This window comes from Choloepus didactylus, chromosome 9, assembly GCF_015220235.1.
Source record: "Choloepus didactylus isolate mChoDid1 chromosome 9, mChoDid1.pri, whole genome shotgun sequence".
NCBI lineage: Eukaryota > Metazoa > Chordata > Mammalia > Pilosa > Megalonychidae > Choloepus > Choloepus didactylus.
In genome coordinates this window covers 37,082,556-37,097,433 of record NC_051315.1, presented here as the reverse complement: position 1 = coordinate 37,097,433, position 14,878 = coordinate 37,082,556, and the positions used below count along the sequence as shown (strand labels likewise).

Here is a 14,878-nt window from a genome sequence, read left to right as displayed (position 1 = left end):
ACACTTCACGAATTTATCTGCACAGACCCCATTCCTGACCTTCCACTTTATGAAAAGCCAGAAAGCTGAATTAGGTATGTCTGGCCTCTGGCAAAGCTATCATCTAGGAAAGGTGCTCCCCTGACATGCCGTCATCTGTTAAGAATCTCAAATCATTTGACGTGCTTTATTTTATTTTCAATTAGACAGGGATGGCCAATATAAACATATTCCTACCCTATGCACCCCCCCACACACACACACTGCTAATGCTAACATCTTAGATACTGACAAATATGCAGTGATCTATCACATAGAATTATGTGGAATTTAAATTAAATAGCATATATAAAGTACCTGGTGACACAGTAGGATCTCAATAAGTGTTATATTATTCAGCTTATAGCAGTTTACATTAAGTAGTTTTCATTAAGAGTTATTTGACCTCAAGAGTCTGAAAACACATTTCTACCCCCAGATCATAAATATGTATCTTATCCTATGAAAACAGCACCAAATGATTGAGACTAACACTCTCAAATCTTGGTAACTTTTGCATTGTACAGGTCATCATAAACATGTATCAAACCAGACACGGTCACCATGTGCTCTCAACCGTGGAAACATATGGCAGAAATGATCCCTACCGTGAAAATACAGAACTCTGTCAGGTCAAATGTTACGCCTGCACCCAGCCAATCAGAAGACATCCCCACCCAAACCCTCCAGCATCCTTTAATGATTCACGATAACCCTTTAGCTTCTCCCTTGCAGTCCACTGCCGTAGAATGATTGGTAATCCAAAAATCACCTACAAATGAGTCCAATTCTTGTTTCCCTAGATGCTTTGCCTTTCAACAGATTTATCTTCCAATTGATTCCTGGCTTACAAAAATCTTGACATTCTTTTGTGAACCTCTGACAGGAAAAGGATCAAGGCAGATGGGTTTGGGATACTCCCCAATCTGTCTCTCTGAAGTCCTCCCGCCACCCCCCAAATCTAAGTGAATGTTCATTTAGAGAAGATGAAATGATACCTCCCACTCCTGAGGTGAAAGAAGTGATACCCAAATATTCCACAGGTCTGGGGCAGTGCCCAAGAATAGAGAGGGACTTTATGCCCCATAACTGAGCCTGCTAAAACACTCTGCAGGGGTGTGTGTGTGCGTGTGCGTGTGTGTGTGTGTGTGTGACAGAGAGAGAGAGAGAGAGAGAGAGAGAGAGAAAGGTGTTCCATAAAGGTTTTCACTGCTTCTACACTGATTGCCTTGCAAATGAAATACTCATGCACACACATAAATAGTCACCTCAGGCAATAAGCAGAGGGAAAGCAGTAGACAGCTATAGTAATTCAGAGGACAGAAAAGTCCCTTCCAGCTGGGATAATATGGGATGGCTTCCTTGAGGGACACAAACCTTGAGGGATGAATAAGATTAAAATCATAGAGGGCGGAGGCAGAGAAGTTGGGAGTAATAGAGCGAAGGTACAGGAGCTGAGAAAGAACAGTGCCCATTTACACAACAGTGAAAAGTTCAGTTCAGTTGGAGGATCAGTGATGGACTTGAGTAGCAAGGACATAAACTGCTTCATCGTCTTGTTTCTTCCAGAAAGCAAAAAGAGGAATATTTTTATAATTAGATTCAGCATAATTCTCTTCCAAAACTTTTCCCATTTCTGAATGTGGCCTTCTGGAAGTAGGTATGAGAGAAGAAACAAGACCTAGGCCACTTGCCACTGAACAAGACTCTCTCCCAACTGCCTCTGCGACCTCCCAAGCACTGAAGCTGGAAAGGCAGGCAGCCAGTCCGCTCACAGGGACACCAGTGCACTCAGACAGGCTCACTAAAAAGCACTTGGCAGGTGTGGCTCGGCAGCTGGGAAGCCTGCACCATTTGGGATGGCCACCAGGTGTTCCTTTGGGCATGAGGAAAATCACAGGGTGTCTCTGTCGATCTAGACCATTCACTGTGCTGAAGAGGGCCACAGAGTGAGACGTGGGGCTGCAGCATCCTTCCCAGCCTCACACTGAACAAAAGGAAAGCCTCCCCTCCCTCTGCTGCAGCCAGCACCCCCGGCACCTTCCTCCAAGCTGCCTCCATGAACCCTAGCTTCACAAGCCCAGGCAGGGCCCTGTGCATTACTGCATGCTACTATCTACTACAAGTTTTAGCACCAACATTGTTAAGTGCTTCATAATTCTACTGAAATAGCTCCTTATATGCTGCTTCTGAAAAGTTAATCTTCCCAATTTTATGTAGGCTTATTAGTTTGTTCCCCTCATAGACAGTAATGGAATACACTACTGGATGTCAGGCAAAAAATGGGGGGATTAAAATGAAAAAACAGCTTTAAAATGTGACAAACTTTGTCCATTCGGGGAGTTGATATAACCTTCCTAAAGCCTTTGAAAGATCACAATGTATAATTCCAAATACATAAAATCCTCCTCTTCAGATGGTGCAAGCTCTGCAGGTTCTTTTATTTAATTGCATTCCAGAGTCCCAGATTTCTTGGTTTCCTACAGTCTCTATGACTTCAGCTTATGGCTCTTCTTTTCCTCTGTTTTCCTCTGAAGTATCCCCTACCTTTTTTCCAATCCATAATTTCCCTACGGTAAGGATGAGATTAAGCTAAGGGGTTGGGTGACTAAGGAAAGGACTCATACCCACTCTCACACCTTATTGTAAGCACAAGTGTGTGAGCTTCAAAAGTCACCATTAAAAAAATCACCTCCTTACTGTCTGAAGCGGACAAGGATGAAGAGGAGATAGAGTTTAGGCACCTGGAGGTGTGGCCTTGATGGACTCCACTTCCCTTTAGGTCTCACTACCAGCAGCACTACAAGGCTTTATGTAGTTTACAGTGTGAGGCAGAGAGGGCTTAGGATCCTGTCACTTAAGACATATTCTCCAATTTTAGTATTAAAGAGCAGATACACCTCTTTGCCATCACCCTATACCCACCAAACCCCACTCCTTCCAAGTAAGACTTTTACGTTGGGGCAAGGTCTTTCTCTTGAAGACCTGTAGTTTTACATTTCTGGCATTTAGCAATACCTTGTATTTCTCAAAGATGAATTAATCCAAAAGCTGAAAAGGTCACTCTGGTAAGCATTTCCTAAGAGTCTGGGGGTTTTAAATATTGAATTTTTTTCTGCATTGTCTATAATTTGGTAATTTTCCAAATACCAAGAGACTGACTCCCTCACATGACGCCATCTCTCTTTCTCTCTCTCGTAGGCCTTAGGACATATGAAGGAGTTTTCTCCCACAGCTACTGGAGTGAGTAGGATTCAGGAAAACTGTAACTGCAACTTTTCTAGAACCCAAAAGGTCCAGGGAATGGCCCAGTAAGAGAGGCAGGTGAGGGGCTGGGAGCAGGGCCGGGGGAACATCAGTGTCTGCATGTCCAGGATATCTAGCTGTGGGATATGAGATGCAGAGGATATGGGATGATGTAGCCCACATGTCAGGAAACAGCCCTGCTCTGCCAAGAAAAGGTAGCAAACACGCTTCCATTCACCTGTGCGATCTCTGAACCACTTTGTCTTCAGCAAAATGGGTGAAGTGAGTCAACACAACTGAAATGAGATCCCCCAAAGTCATACCCCACACTTCAAACTGATATGACAGAACATCAGAGCCCCGAGGATTTTAGCCTTGTGCCTTTCAAGTCTCCTTTTCAATAGGAATGACTCATAAGCTAAAGCAATTCAGCAGCAGCCCAGCTCAGTGATATTCTCAGGAGACTATAGTAAATGAAAAAACCTAAACTGGAAGGATTAAAGATTCATCTTACCCTTCTGTTTGTAAGCTGAATTCCCCAAACTTCCTCTGTGCAGTTGCTTATAACAACCACAATCTCCACCTCTCCTCACCTGTGGGGTGGGCCTAGCCTTTGGAAGAATTATCCAGCCCTGAAGGCCTCACAGCAGTCCATGGTAGAAAGCAGGAAAAGAGAAAGTAAGAGGGGCTGATTTTGCCTGTAGGCATGGCTTCTCTGGAGGAGATCATGGAGCTGCGGAGCTGTACACCAACAGCGTGAGCTGGAGTCACACCCTCGAGTGCCTACAGGGGCCAGGTGTTTAAATCAATGAGGAAGGATGCTGAATATAAGTTCCGATTCATTCCGTGGAGTGGACTGGGGCACAGTGGAGAGCTCAGCCCCATTCGGGCCACCAGGCAGGTGCCATTTTAACAAATATTTCATCAAGCCCTTCCTAGGTGACAGCTGCTCTTCCAGGCACTAGAACCATGAACAAAAAGGCAAACACAATAACGAAGATCCTTGTTCTAATGAAGCCAGCATTTCTTGAGATAGGGAAATTCACCCAGTGTTCCTAGACCATCCGATCTGATAACCAAAGAAGGAAAAACTAGAAATGTATGATATCCCATTTTAAACATCACATGCAATTTTTTAAAAAAATCACACTGTGCAAAACAAATAAAAATATACCCGTGGGATGATTTTGGCCCACAAGCCATGTCCTTTAAATCTCTGACTTACAGTTTTTTGTTTATTCCAAAGGGACTCACCTCCCCAGAGGCCCTTTTCAGTATAAATGAGTTTCAGAACAGGCCTGCTCAATCAGATCAGGGCTGACATCCATAAGGACACTAGGACCACTGCTTAGCTTGTGGATGATTATCTTTGAATAGAATTTATTATTATTTTGACAGAGCTATCAACAAAGGACTTGAATACTCCCAGCGAATTTCAAAACTCCTCAAAGATGTAACAAAGTGGCCAAAAATAACCTCCTTAACCATCTCTGTGGCCCAGTAAAAAAGTAACCTGCGTGCACCTCAAGTTTTGCTGAAAGCAATAGCTCCGTTCTCTCATCTCAGAGCCTGACCTTACAGCACGCTACAATCTTACCTCCATGGTGTGGGTTTTTCCTGATGAAGTCTGTCCATATGCAAAAATTGTCCCATTGTAACCCTCAAGGACATCTGTGAGCAAGGAAAAAAAATTAAAATTAATTCATTACTTTGATCTTATGCTGGTGTTGGTTGCATATTTTTAAATTACATTTTCCAAATGGCCCATCTTTCATTTTTCACACATATGATCTATTTCCAACGCCATTTGCATTTTAAGTAGAATCCTAAGATAAAAGCTGAAATGAGGGCTTCCATTGCTCCACAAATAGAAGGAAATGGACTCATATTCCCACAGAATATATTAATAAAGAAGGAGGCAGACACATATTCTCCCTGTAACATCAAAATTAACACAGAGACATAGAGCAGAACACTTTCTTTTCAGTGGAAGGATGTTTGAGTTTTCTTCTAAGCTGATCTCTCAAGACCAGTGGGGAAAGAACATTCCAGTGCCCCAAGTTCCTGGAGTGACCTGTAGAGTGGAATTTCTCCCCTGAAGACCTGATCTGGGTGGGTTTAAACCGCTGGCCCGGATGAGCTCCTTGGGGAGGGCTGCTGTGGAGGGCACGAGAGTGGTCCTGAGCTGGGGGGGACAAGAGGCCCTGCTCTGTAAAAGGGGCTGGGCAGTGACAGTCCAATCAGCCTGGAAACCTGCCGGGCCTTGACTCAGAGATAAGGCCTCTGCTTTCCCAGGGGCTGCGCCTGCGAGAGGCCCAAGCCCATCAGCATCGTGAATTTCTTTTCCTTTTAATTATACAATGAGAATACTGTGCACACATACCCCCCCCCCACACACACAGCAGGCCGACCCCACCTCACACGGGCAAGGGGAGCTACAGGGAGAAGACTGCTTTGTGCTGAAGAGCTGAAGAGAACAGGTGATTAGCAGCAGAGGTAATTAAAATATATTTAGCGCTCATTTCCCTCCTGCTTCCTCTGGTTCCTTCTTCACCCACACAAACATTACCACAAGAGGAACGATGCGTAATAAATGTCCGTGACCGGCCATCTCTGTGTGAGGGGGAGGGTCGTCTGACAGAGGCGGGAGGAGCCGGGGCGCAGGGAGGGGGCTCTTCAGGGAGAGGCCCCAGACCACCCAGGCCATCGCTCCAGCTACTTCAGGCCCTGGGGAGAGGCGGATGCGGGGGCAGGGCGGGGGTGGGGGGTGAGGGGTTAGGGGGCACATTCTGAACTGTATGGGCTGGTTACTTTTTGTTTCGTTTTGTTGGGTTTTCTAAATATTGTTTTTTTTTTTAAACACATTTTAGCATCAGAAGAAAGGCCCAGCATCTGAGAGAGAGAGAGAAACACCACAGGATTTTCCTTTAGTAAACTAAAAAAAGAAAAATCAAGTGACAGGATTTTTTTTTTTTTTTTTTTTTTTTTTAAATCCTAGCAGCCCTCCAGAGTCTGCATCTAGCTACATTGAGAGAAGGGAACGGAGGGAGGGAATGTTCACACGTATCTGGCTTCTGGTAATGGTCTCCCTGGTAACAGTGGGAAGCAAAACCTTTTAGACGACAGCGCGAGGTTGGAGGTTCAAGCTTCAGTTTTCACTAAAATGGCAACTTGCTTGGAGGAGACTCCGGAGGTCTGAAAACAGCGGCCGGAGCAGAATGCCTCTGCTCCACCATGCATCTGTGCTCAGAGAGACCCGTGGAAAAGAGGCCTCGCCCCTCGGTTATTTTTTTTTAAATCCTATATTCAAGGCATATTTTTAAAATCCTAAATCCATAGCATAAAATAAACAACTCCAGACAATTAGAATGCCGGCCACATTCATGGTACTGAAGCTTAGTGAAAATTAATCCTCTTCCCCCAACTGAATGGGATTTCCTTATCTTAAGCCCCCGTGCATGGAGAGGAAACATAGACCCCCTGAAGCACGCTGGGACCCGCCAGGCCTGTCCCAGGAAGGACGCCAGGGCCGGGGTCGAGCTCCCTCCGCTCCTCGTGGGGTCGCAGCCCTGCCCCGGCCGCCGCCACCTGCACGGCCCGTGCTGGCGGAGGGCCAGGGACGGTGCTGGAGCAACCTGCCACTCCCCGACGTGACGGGAGAGACCACCGACCTCCATGAAGCCCAGGACCTGCATCGCCCTCCGCCAGGGAGCAGCGGGGCCAGGGCACCTGAATAATTATCTGGATAATTATCAGGCCGCATGAGACGCCGCCAGCCTGAGCCCACCCCTCTGAATCCACTCTCTCAGCAGGACGCACAGTCCTGCTAACTCCGGGGCGTCTTCATCCCCAAACTCGCGCAGGTTAAGGATGGGGCCACGTACATGAAAACGAGAGCTCGTCCCCGACATCACTTGTTTTGGACCAAGGAGCTGAGGAATGCATAGGACTGGACTTGGAGGACCCCTGTTTCTAGCTGCTATTTCAATCCTGAGCACACTTTCTTTTTTTAAGAAAAGAGGACACATGAAGCCACATTACAACAAACCCCGCTCAGCCTTTAAAGGATTTACAATCATGTTACCATTCATTCATTGCTGGAGAACCTCTCTCCAGTGTTCAAGGTTGAATGGAGCTGATGTCGCCCTCTATCTACTCAATTCTGAAGGAAAAGGTAATTTAAAAAGAAAAGGAAAAGCTCTTTGAAGAAGAAAAAAAGCTCTTCAAACCCAATATTTTCCATTTTCTTCCAAACACCTTTTCCTGCTGTTGTTGTTTTAAGTTAATGTTTTATTCTTAATGGAAAGGAAGGCAGGGAGTGGAGGTAGAGCTCAAACAAGGCTTTTCGGGGGCTGGAGCCTGAGACGTCAGATGGGGGCCACCGGATGGCCGCTAGGGAAGGACAGACAGGGTGAGAGAAAAGGACCATGGGCAGCGTGGCCCTATGCTGAACCACCACCACCACCACCCCCTCAACTCTAACAGAAATCACCCACAAAAACGCACTTTCATCATGCTGGATGACAGTTCCTGGGCCCAAGGAAAGCATTTGTATCAGAGCTTCTGCCCTAAGAGAATGACTGTTTCTGTACTCCAACCACGGAGTCGAGGAATCAGCTGAGCCGGACAGAACCTTTCTTTGTGATGGGGTCTGGGGCTATATGATCTCAACTTGCACCACACTGCCGGAACAAAACAAACCCACGAGTCCACCAGGCAAATCCCAGAGAGACTGTACGCCAGGTGGGAAGAGCCTTCTTTTCTCCCCAGAAAAGAAGGAAGAGAGGAGGTCTCGTGATGAAATGGTGGCCTGTCCGTGGCACCAAGGTCTGTGGCGATGATGGCTGACAATCATCCCAGCTTGGACTCCGCACCTGCCCTAGAGTGCACACGTGGCTCCTCCTAATGCCAGGGGTCATCAGAAGGCTGGGCCCAGCCCGACTGAGGGCCATCACCATGCCAGGCGAGGGCATGCTGCATCTTCAGGATGGAGACACGGGCAGCCAGCGCCACCATGGAGCTCTGGAACCACGGGCCCTATGCCCACTCCTCTCCCCCAACCCGCTCCTATCTCTGTCTTTTTGTGATGTGTGGTTAATAGTCCATACAGCCTGATAGAAAAGGATCAACTCAAAAAATATTTATTCTTAAATGCTCATTGTAGGTCCTCCAGAAAAGTGAGGGCAGGGTAGTACAGAACACCACTAATCATTCAGAAAACCTAGGCTCCCTTCCCAGCCTGCCTACCCCGAACTGGTCAGGCTGATTTTCTTCAACTCTCTGAGCCTCAAATTCTTCTGTGGCATGATGGGGATAATAATGCTCACACCTCATAAAGTTGACAGATTTAAGATTCAATACCATATGTAAAGTGCATAGAGAGTGTCTGGCAGATAATAGCAGCTAAATAAGTGTTATTCTTGGTGGAAGTACACAATATGATAATAATACAGATAAGATCATCCTAAGCTTAAAACTCTTCAGTCTTTACATTGCCTACGGGATAAAGTTCATCAATTTCCATCAAACTCTGTTCCAGTCTAATTTTTTAAGCCTTGCCTTTCTGCACCTTGCAAGGCTCCGAGTTGCCCAAGCACTCCATATAATTTGTGCCTTTAAGCATTTGCTTTTGCTATTCCCTCTGCTTACACAGCCCTGCTATATTCTACAGTCCTCAGGACCCATTCCTCCAAGAAGCCTTCTTTAATTCTCCACTTGCTCTCCTGAGCCCCCATTTCCATATTAAGTGACATCTTCTGTGCTCCCATAGCTTGCACACTTGCTCTTAAAGCACAGAATTCCTGTATGTATCAAAATTACATATGCGCCAATCACCTCCCCTGTACTGGACTGTAACCTGCACATATTCTTGTGTATCTTAGTGACTCCAGTCCCTAGCAGTGCTTACCATATGGTGAGTACTTAGTACTCTTCAGTAAGTAAAGGAATAACCAATGAATGAAATTTAAAGAAATGAGAACTGGAAAACAAGAAACCACCTTTTTGACATCTGGATATACCACATCTCTTCTAGTTAATTTGGAAGGCAAATGCCCAGAGCAGCTTCTGTAGGCTGGGCCGTGGTTACCAGTGCTTGAACAATAGCATCCCGTAACCATGGTATTTAATTCCTAGGCATCCACAGAGGCCTTCCTATTTACCATGCTGCTAGTCACAAACCCTACAACCTCTCCTAGAAAAAATGAAGGGAAATTCTACATGGTCTTTTCAGACAAAATTTTGAAAAACACACACCAGACAAAGATGGGAGGGTGGGAGAAGCCAGGACTCTAAAATCAAACTTTTGAAATATTAAAGAAAACCCAGAGAAATTGTAGGGAATGAAAAAACAAAGAGAGAATAAAGCTGTCCAGTTAAAAGGAGTCTCCCTGATCCTCAAAGGCATCCATGGTTTAGACAGACTTGAAAGGAAAGCTCGGCAGCCCCCACATTACTATGAATGACAGGGACGGCAGGGACCTTCGGAAGTCATCTCATTCCATTTCTGGCCACCAGGGAAAAAGGACCTCACTGAACCACTCCTGTTTTAAGTAAGGCTCATCATGGAAAGAGATATCTCAGCCTTACTCAGTAATCTATTCCAAGGAGTTCTTGCTTATAGATCTGTTTACCTTCCTAATGCAGAAATACACAGCCACTTCCCTTCACACTAACTTCAGAGTATATTTAAAAAGTTAAACTGGACCTTCACCATCTCCTTAATAATTTCCCTTCAAGAGAGAATGAGGTATCCTCTATCACTACCAAATGAGTAGGCTCTTATTATACTTATGGTGTCCTAAAATGGCTGCTTACCATATAAGTCAGAGCCCAAATTTATTCTAAATGATTTTCTTTTTTGATCACCATATGCCTGGGTCTCAAGTTATCACCAGATTTGGATCCCATCTTTCTGAGACCTCTCCAGGGACTGCCTATTTCTGGCATTTCATTCTGTAGAAAAATCTAAACACTCAAAGAGGCCAAAGACTCAAAGATTATTATTGTTGTTTGTTAATTGCAGGATTTTTTCAAAATGGAGTATACCCATCTCTAATTATAACCTCAGCCTAGAGGGCAAGGATGTATTTAAATGGCCTTCATGCTTAGCACGGCACGTGGTAAATGCTATTGGTTCAGATAATGAAGGGAGAGAGAAAAGTAAGAAAATCTCTGGCTCATATGTGATTAATCTTACTTTAATAAAAATATGACATAGTCCGGTAATAGAGGAGAAGGGGGATCGAGTAGGAGCAAACCAAGAAAGATATACTCCAAAAAGAGTTGGAAAGCATTAAGGTAGAAAGACAGGCAAATGAGTAAAAGTAGAGGCAAGACAAAAATTACTACCCGATACAGACCAATACTATTAATTCAATAAGATCTCAAACCTAGACATATTTTTCTCTTCAGTTTTCTGTAATAATCTCACTGTGAAGATTTTCAAAATTAATTGATGTCGGCAACAAGAAGTTGAATAATCGCACACTTCGGTGCTGCACACTGACGCACGTCTCCCACGCAGGTGTCTAGGGTCAAAATTAATCTAACAGATGTACCCACGGCTGATTTTCCTAAATTTCAAATAGTCAAGTTAGCTAACTCAGCATCTAAAAACAAGCAGATCTAACATGACAAGGTGGATATTTTAGTTTTGTTTCTATTTGTTGTTTTTTTAAATCTAGAGTTACCCATAAAGGTGGTGGCATCAAGACATTTCAAAGTGCAATTGCCACAGCATTCCAATTTGAAGGTGAGGACCTGACGATGAAAAGCAAAGTAGCAGAAGATGGCCCCCAGCTCTGACCAGATGGCAGCTCCTCCAAGGCAAGCTCCAACCTGCCCTTGATTTGAAAGGGCAGGTAGAACAATGTGTAAATTGCTTCGTCTCCCTGCTGTTATTTTGACACAAATCCTCCAGGGCCAAGGCCAGTCCCAGAGAAAACGGCTAATCTCACAAATGTAGACTGCAGACTACCTGTTTGGAGGAACAAATGTCGGGATCTGGTGGAATGGATGAAAGTGGGTTAAATGAAAGTATGATTAAGGAATGCTAAGTAGCAAGAACAGCTCAACGACCAACAAGGTAATGGGATTTTATGATGCCATACAAAACGCTTTGGTGCACAAGAATTCTCTACATGTAAGGCTACTTTCTGAGAGATAATAGTAATAAGGAGACAGCTGCATAAAATAAACCAACCAAAAGTGTACAATTAGAGCATCTGGAATATGTACTTCTCTTTCAAAGGAATAAAGGGGTCCTATCCCTGCAGCGGCATTTTAAAACCATTACAGGAGGAGTGGGACCGTGGCTTACCTTGCTTTTAAGCTTGTAGGTGACAGAATAACTCTGCAAAAAAGGTGGCGAAAGAAAGAAATCTCCCTGGGAAGGAGGTATAGAAAGGTTAAATAACTTGCCTGACATCACATAGCAAAATAGGGCCAGAGCCAGGGCTATAATTCAGTGTTTCCAATTAGCAAGCCTCTGCTTACAGCCAAGGCACATTGATTCCTAGGCTGCAAATATCACTTAATGTTTTCAATTACTCTGAAAGGCCCAGGAGGAAATAAAGAAATAGCACTTACCTTTGACAATTTGCTTCGCACACGCATTGTAAACCTGCTCTTGGGTTGTGTTGGGAGGTAGCACTCTGTCGAAGACATATGGCTTCCCTTGCTAACAAAGAAAGACAAAAGACAGAAATGAGCAGAGAAAACACATTCGCAGGTTAGGAATAAAAAGCACTAATGTTAGTGCTTAGACCATTGGCACTAAATCATCAAACCTATTCTTCAAGGCAGTTCCTTATGAAGACTAGGGAATTTTTACAGCACAAATCAAACATATATTGTGAGCCCCTATGTATGATGGAAATTGAAAAGGAAAAAGAAAGCTTTTTTTTCTAAATTTAAAAGGTTTTTTCTGATGAAAGGTGGGCTTATCCTTTACTCATTCGTTTGAACAAACTTTACTGAGGGCTTACATTGAGTCAAGCACTGATCTTGATGCTGCAAATCAGAAAACAATTCCTGCCCTTGTGAAGCATATAATCAAGTAGGGCAGACAGCTAATAAAAAAGGAAGGTAAGACATAAAAAAAATGCAAAATGTCTAGGCATAAAATAATGGGGCAAGGGGAGGATAGAGAGGAAGGTCCCGCTTAAGAATAACATTTAAGCTGATCCTTAAAGGATCAGAAAGATCCAGACCAAGCCGACAGGAAAGGGTCTGGTGTGTCCCATGAGTGGTACAAAATAAGGCTAGAGAGGAAATCAAAGCCAGTTCATGCAGGGCACTCTTAACCATGGCAGTGAGCTTGGGAAGATGGCATGATCAGCTTGAAGAAACTGTTCCTAGTAGAAAGATATTAACATTCTGTAGAGGAGAAGCAAGTGTGTGTCAAAGAATTAGTGTTTTCTTTCATGTGCTTAAGAAAGAAGGGCCCTAAACTGGGTCGAGGCCTGAGACAAAGAGGACCCTTCTGTACACGAAGTCAGGGTGGGTATGGAGACTTGGGATGTGGCTCAACTGGAGGAGACAGCTGGCAGAGAGGAAGGGAAGACGCTCCACCATGGCACGACAGGAGACTTGAGTTCCATCACTCACAGTTCAATAAGGAGCTAGTGAGCATTTACATGTCAGGCATGGCACCGAGCTCTGGGGAAGGCAGTGGACAAGACAAACACGGCCTCTGCCCTTGGGGAACCCACACAAATGGCACCTCTTCTCCACCAATACCACCCAGGCAAGGAAGGATAACCCTCCCGCTGCCCTTTCCCACAGCCCCACCCACCCAGGCAGCCCTTCATCTTCGTTTTACCCGAATGGCCAGGGGAGGACAAAAGAAATGAAGGAAAGAACAAGGAGAGCTCTGAGCCTCCTTTACCCCAACCCTGAACCTCCTACGAGTGGCTCTGGACACTAGGATCCACCCAAGGACAGGCAACTCCTTGAAAAGATAACTGCTCACAGGGGCTCCAAGGACAAGTTTTGTTACATCCTGTAACCATCACACAAAAATAAGTACACAGCTACTGGACTGGCCAAATGTTTTAATCATTTCTGACTATGGGAGAGCAGGAGGTAGCTGAGGTCCTATGTTTTAGGGGCCATGTTTGAGCTTTAGTTTTTGAAAACGCAATTAAGCCAACCAAGTAAGGGAGCTATTTCCAGTATGATCTTTTGAAGAATCATAAAGTTTTGTTTTTATGCAAAGCAGCCAGACCAGAGTCATTCTGTTAAATTATGGAAATCGCTCATGTGGATCATTCTGATGTTTTGTTCCCAGCAAGTCTCATTAATTAGTGAAGCAAGTATTTGGTTGAATAACCAACAGAATACTCCTCACAACAATCTACTGCCAACTATCAGCCCACAACACACTTATTAGCTTTATCTGTTTGTAAAATTCAGCTAAATATCAGTAGAGTAAAAGGTAAGATAAACATTTACAGAGTTTGCCTAAGTATTTGTCATCCATCGAACCTTCTGGAAGGAAAATGCAGCTTTGCTTAATTTAAAACAAATCTACTATTTCTCCAAACTTAATGAGAATCACCAAAATAAGCCTTCTTGTTTTCAGCACACTACTACTTTGGATTCTAGAGAAAATGTACTTACTACAGGGGGATAAAAAAACTCACTTTTAAATTATTGTATTGTAACAAAAAAGTAGGACTCACCAATTTTGTCCATCAATTTAAAATATTTATTGGCGTGCATTAGACGTTCACTTTAAGAAAGAGAAATCTCTATTCTTCATTTAAATAATATCATTTGTCAAGTGATAAAGAAAATACAATTTTCCATAACCTGAAATTAACTGTGAAACATAAGTTATATTCCAGTCATTATAAATGGAATGATGTTAAGCAAAGATAAATTTTAAAGAATGAATTGCTATGAAATCTATCTTGTCAGGACTAAACATTAACAGATTAAGTAGTTAAAACTGCAAACATTTCTATGCTTCCTTTCATTCACTGGGTTGCTTACAGGTTTTTATTTGAGGTGAATCTTAAAAGTCCTGGAAGAGATTAATTAGCATCTAGTCACTGAATATTTTCGAAGAACTGACTTGTGGCACAGCCATGCCATCTACATATCCAATTGCCATAAAAAATTCTAATTACTCTTTGCTTCTTTGACAATGGTATGAAAATCTCACAAATCCTAATGGAGACTTGACAGTCTCCAATGGCTCCCAAAGAGGGAAGAATCTCCCCTGTTCCTGATCCCACTGAGGCTGAGGAATTCCATGGGCAGATGTTGGACCTACCTCATTCTAGTTCTCACTGAGTTTGTGGCTATAGAATACACTTTTGGAATTACACTTTAATACAGATATGGGTACAGGTACTAACACTTGAAATAAATGATGAAGTCACCCCTTGAAACACTTTCCTTTCCAGGCGGCTATTTAGCACATGGTCCTCTCCAACCTCTGGCTATTCCCCATCAGTCTCCTCTGCTAGCACCTCTTCCAAGCAACCAAACGACAGTGTGTCCAGAACCCAGACCTCACCCTCCACCCTATCTATAGTCTTGACTTTGGTGTACTTAAATGAACATTTAGCTCTGGATTCACATACTCAGTCATCTACTGGAAAGT

General features: G+C 43.9%; 1 protein-coding gene across 1 annotated transcript in view; it reads right to left on the bottom strand.

Annotated features, from left to right (window-relative positions):
* Positions 1-14,878, bottom strand: part of KIF5C (kinesin family member 5C) — a 161,726-nt gene that overhangs the window by 87,329 nt on the left and 59,519 nt on the right. Inside the window, exons 2-3 of the mRNA XM_037849932.1 lie at positions 11,854-11,944; positions 4,862-4,935 (exon numbers count right to left, since the gene is read on the bottom strand). Coding sequence (XP_037705860.1) covers positions 4,862-4,935; positions 11,854-11,944 — 165 coding nt within the window. The remainder of the gene's footprint in view (positions 1-4,861; positions 4,936-11,853; positions 11,945-14,878) is intronic.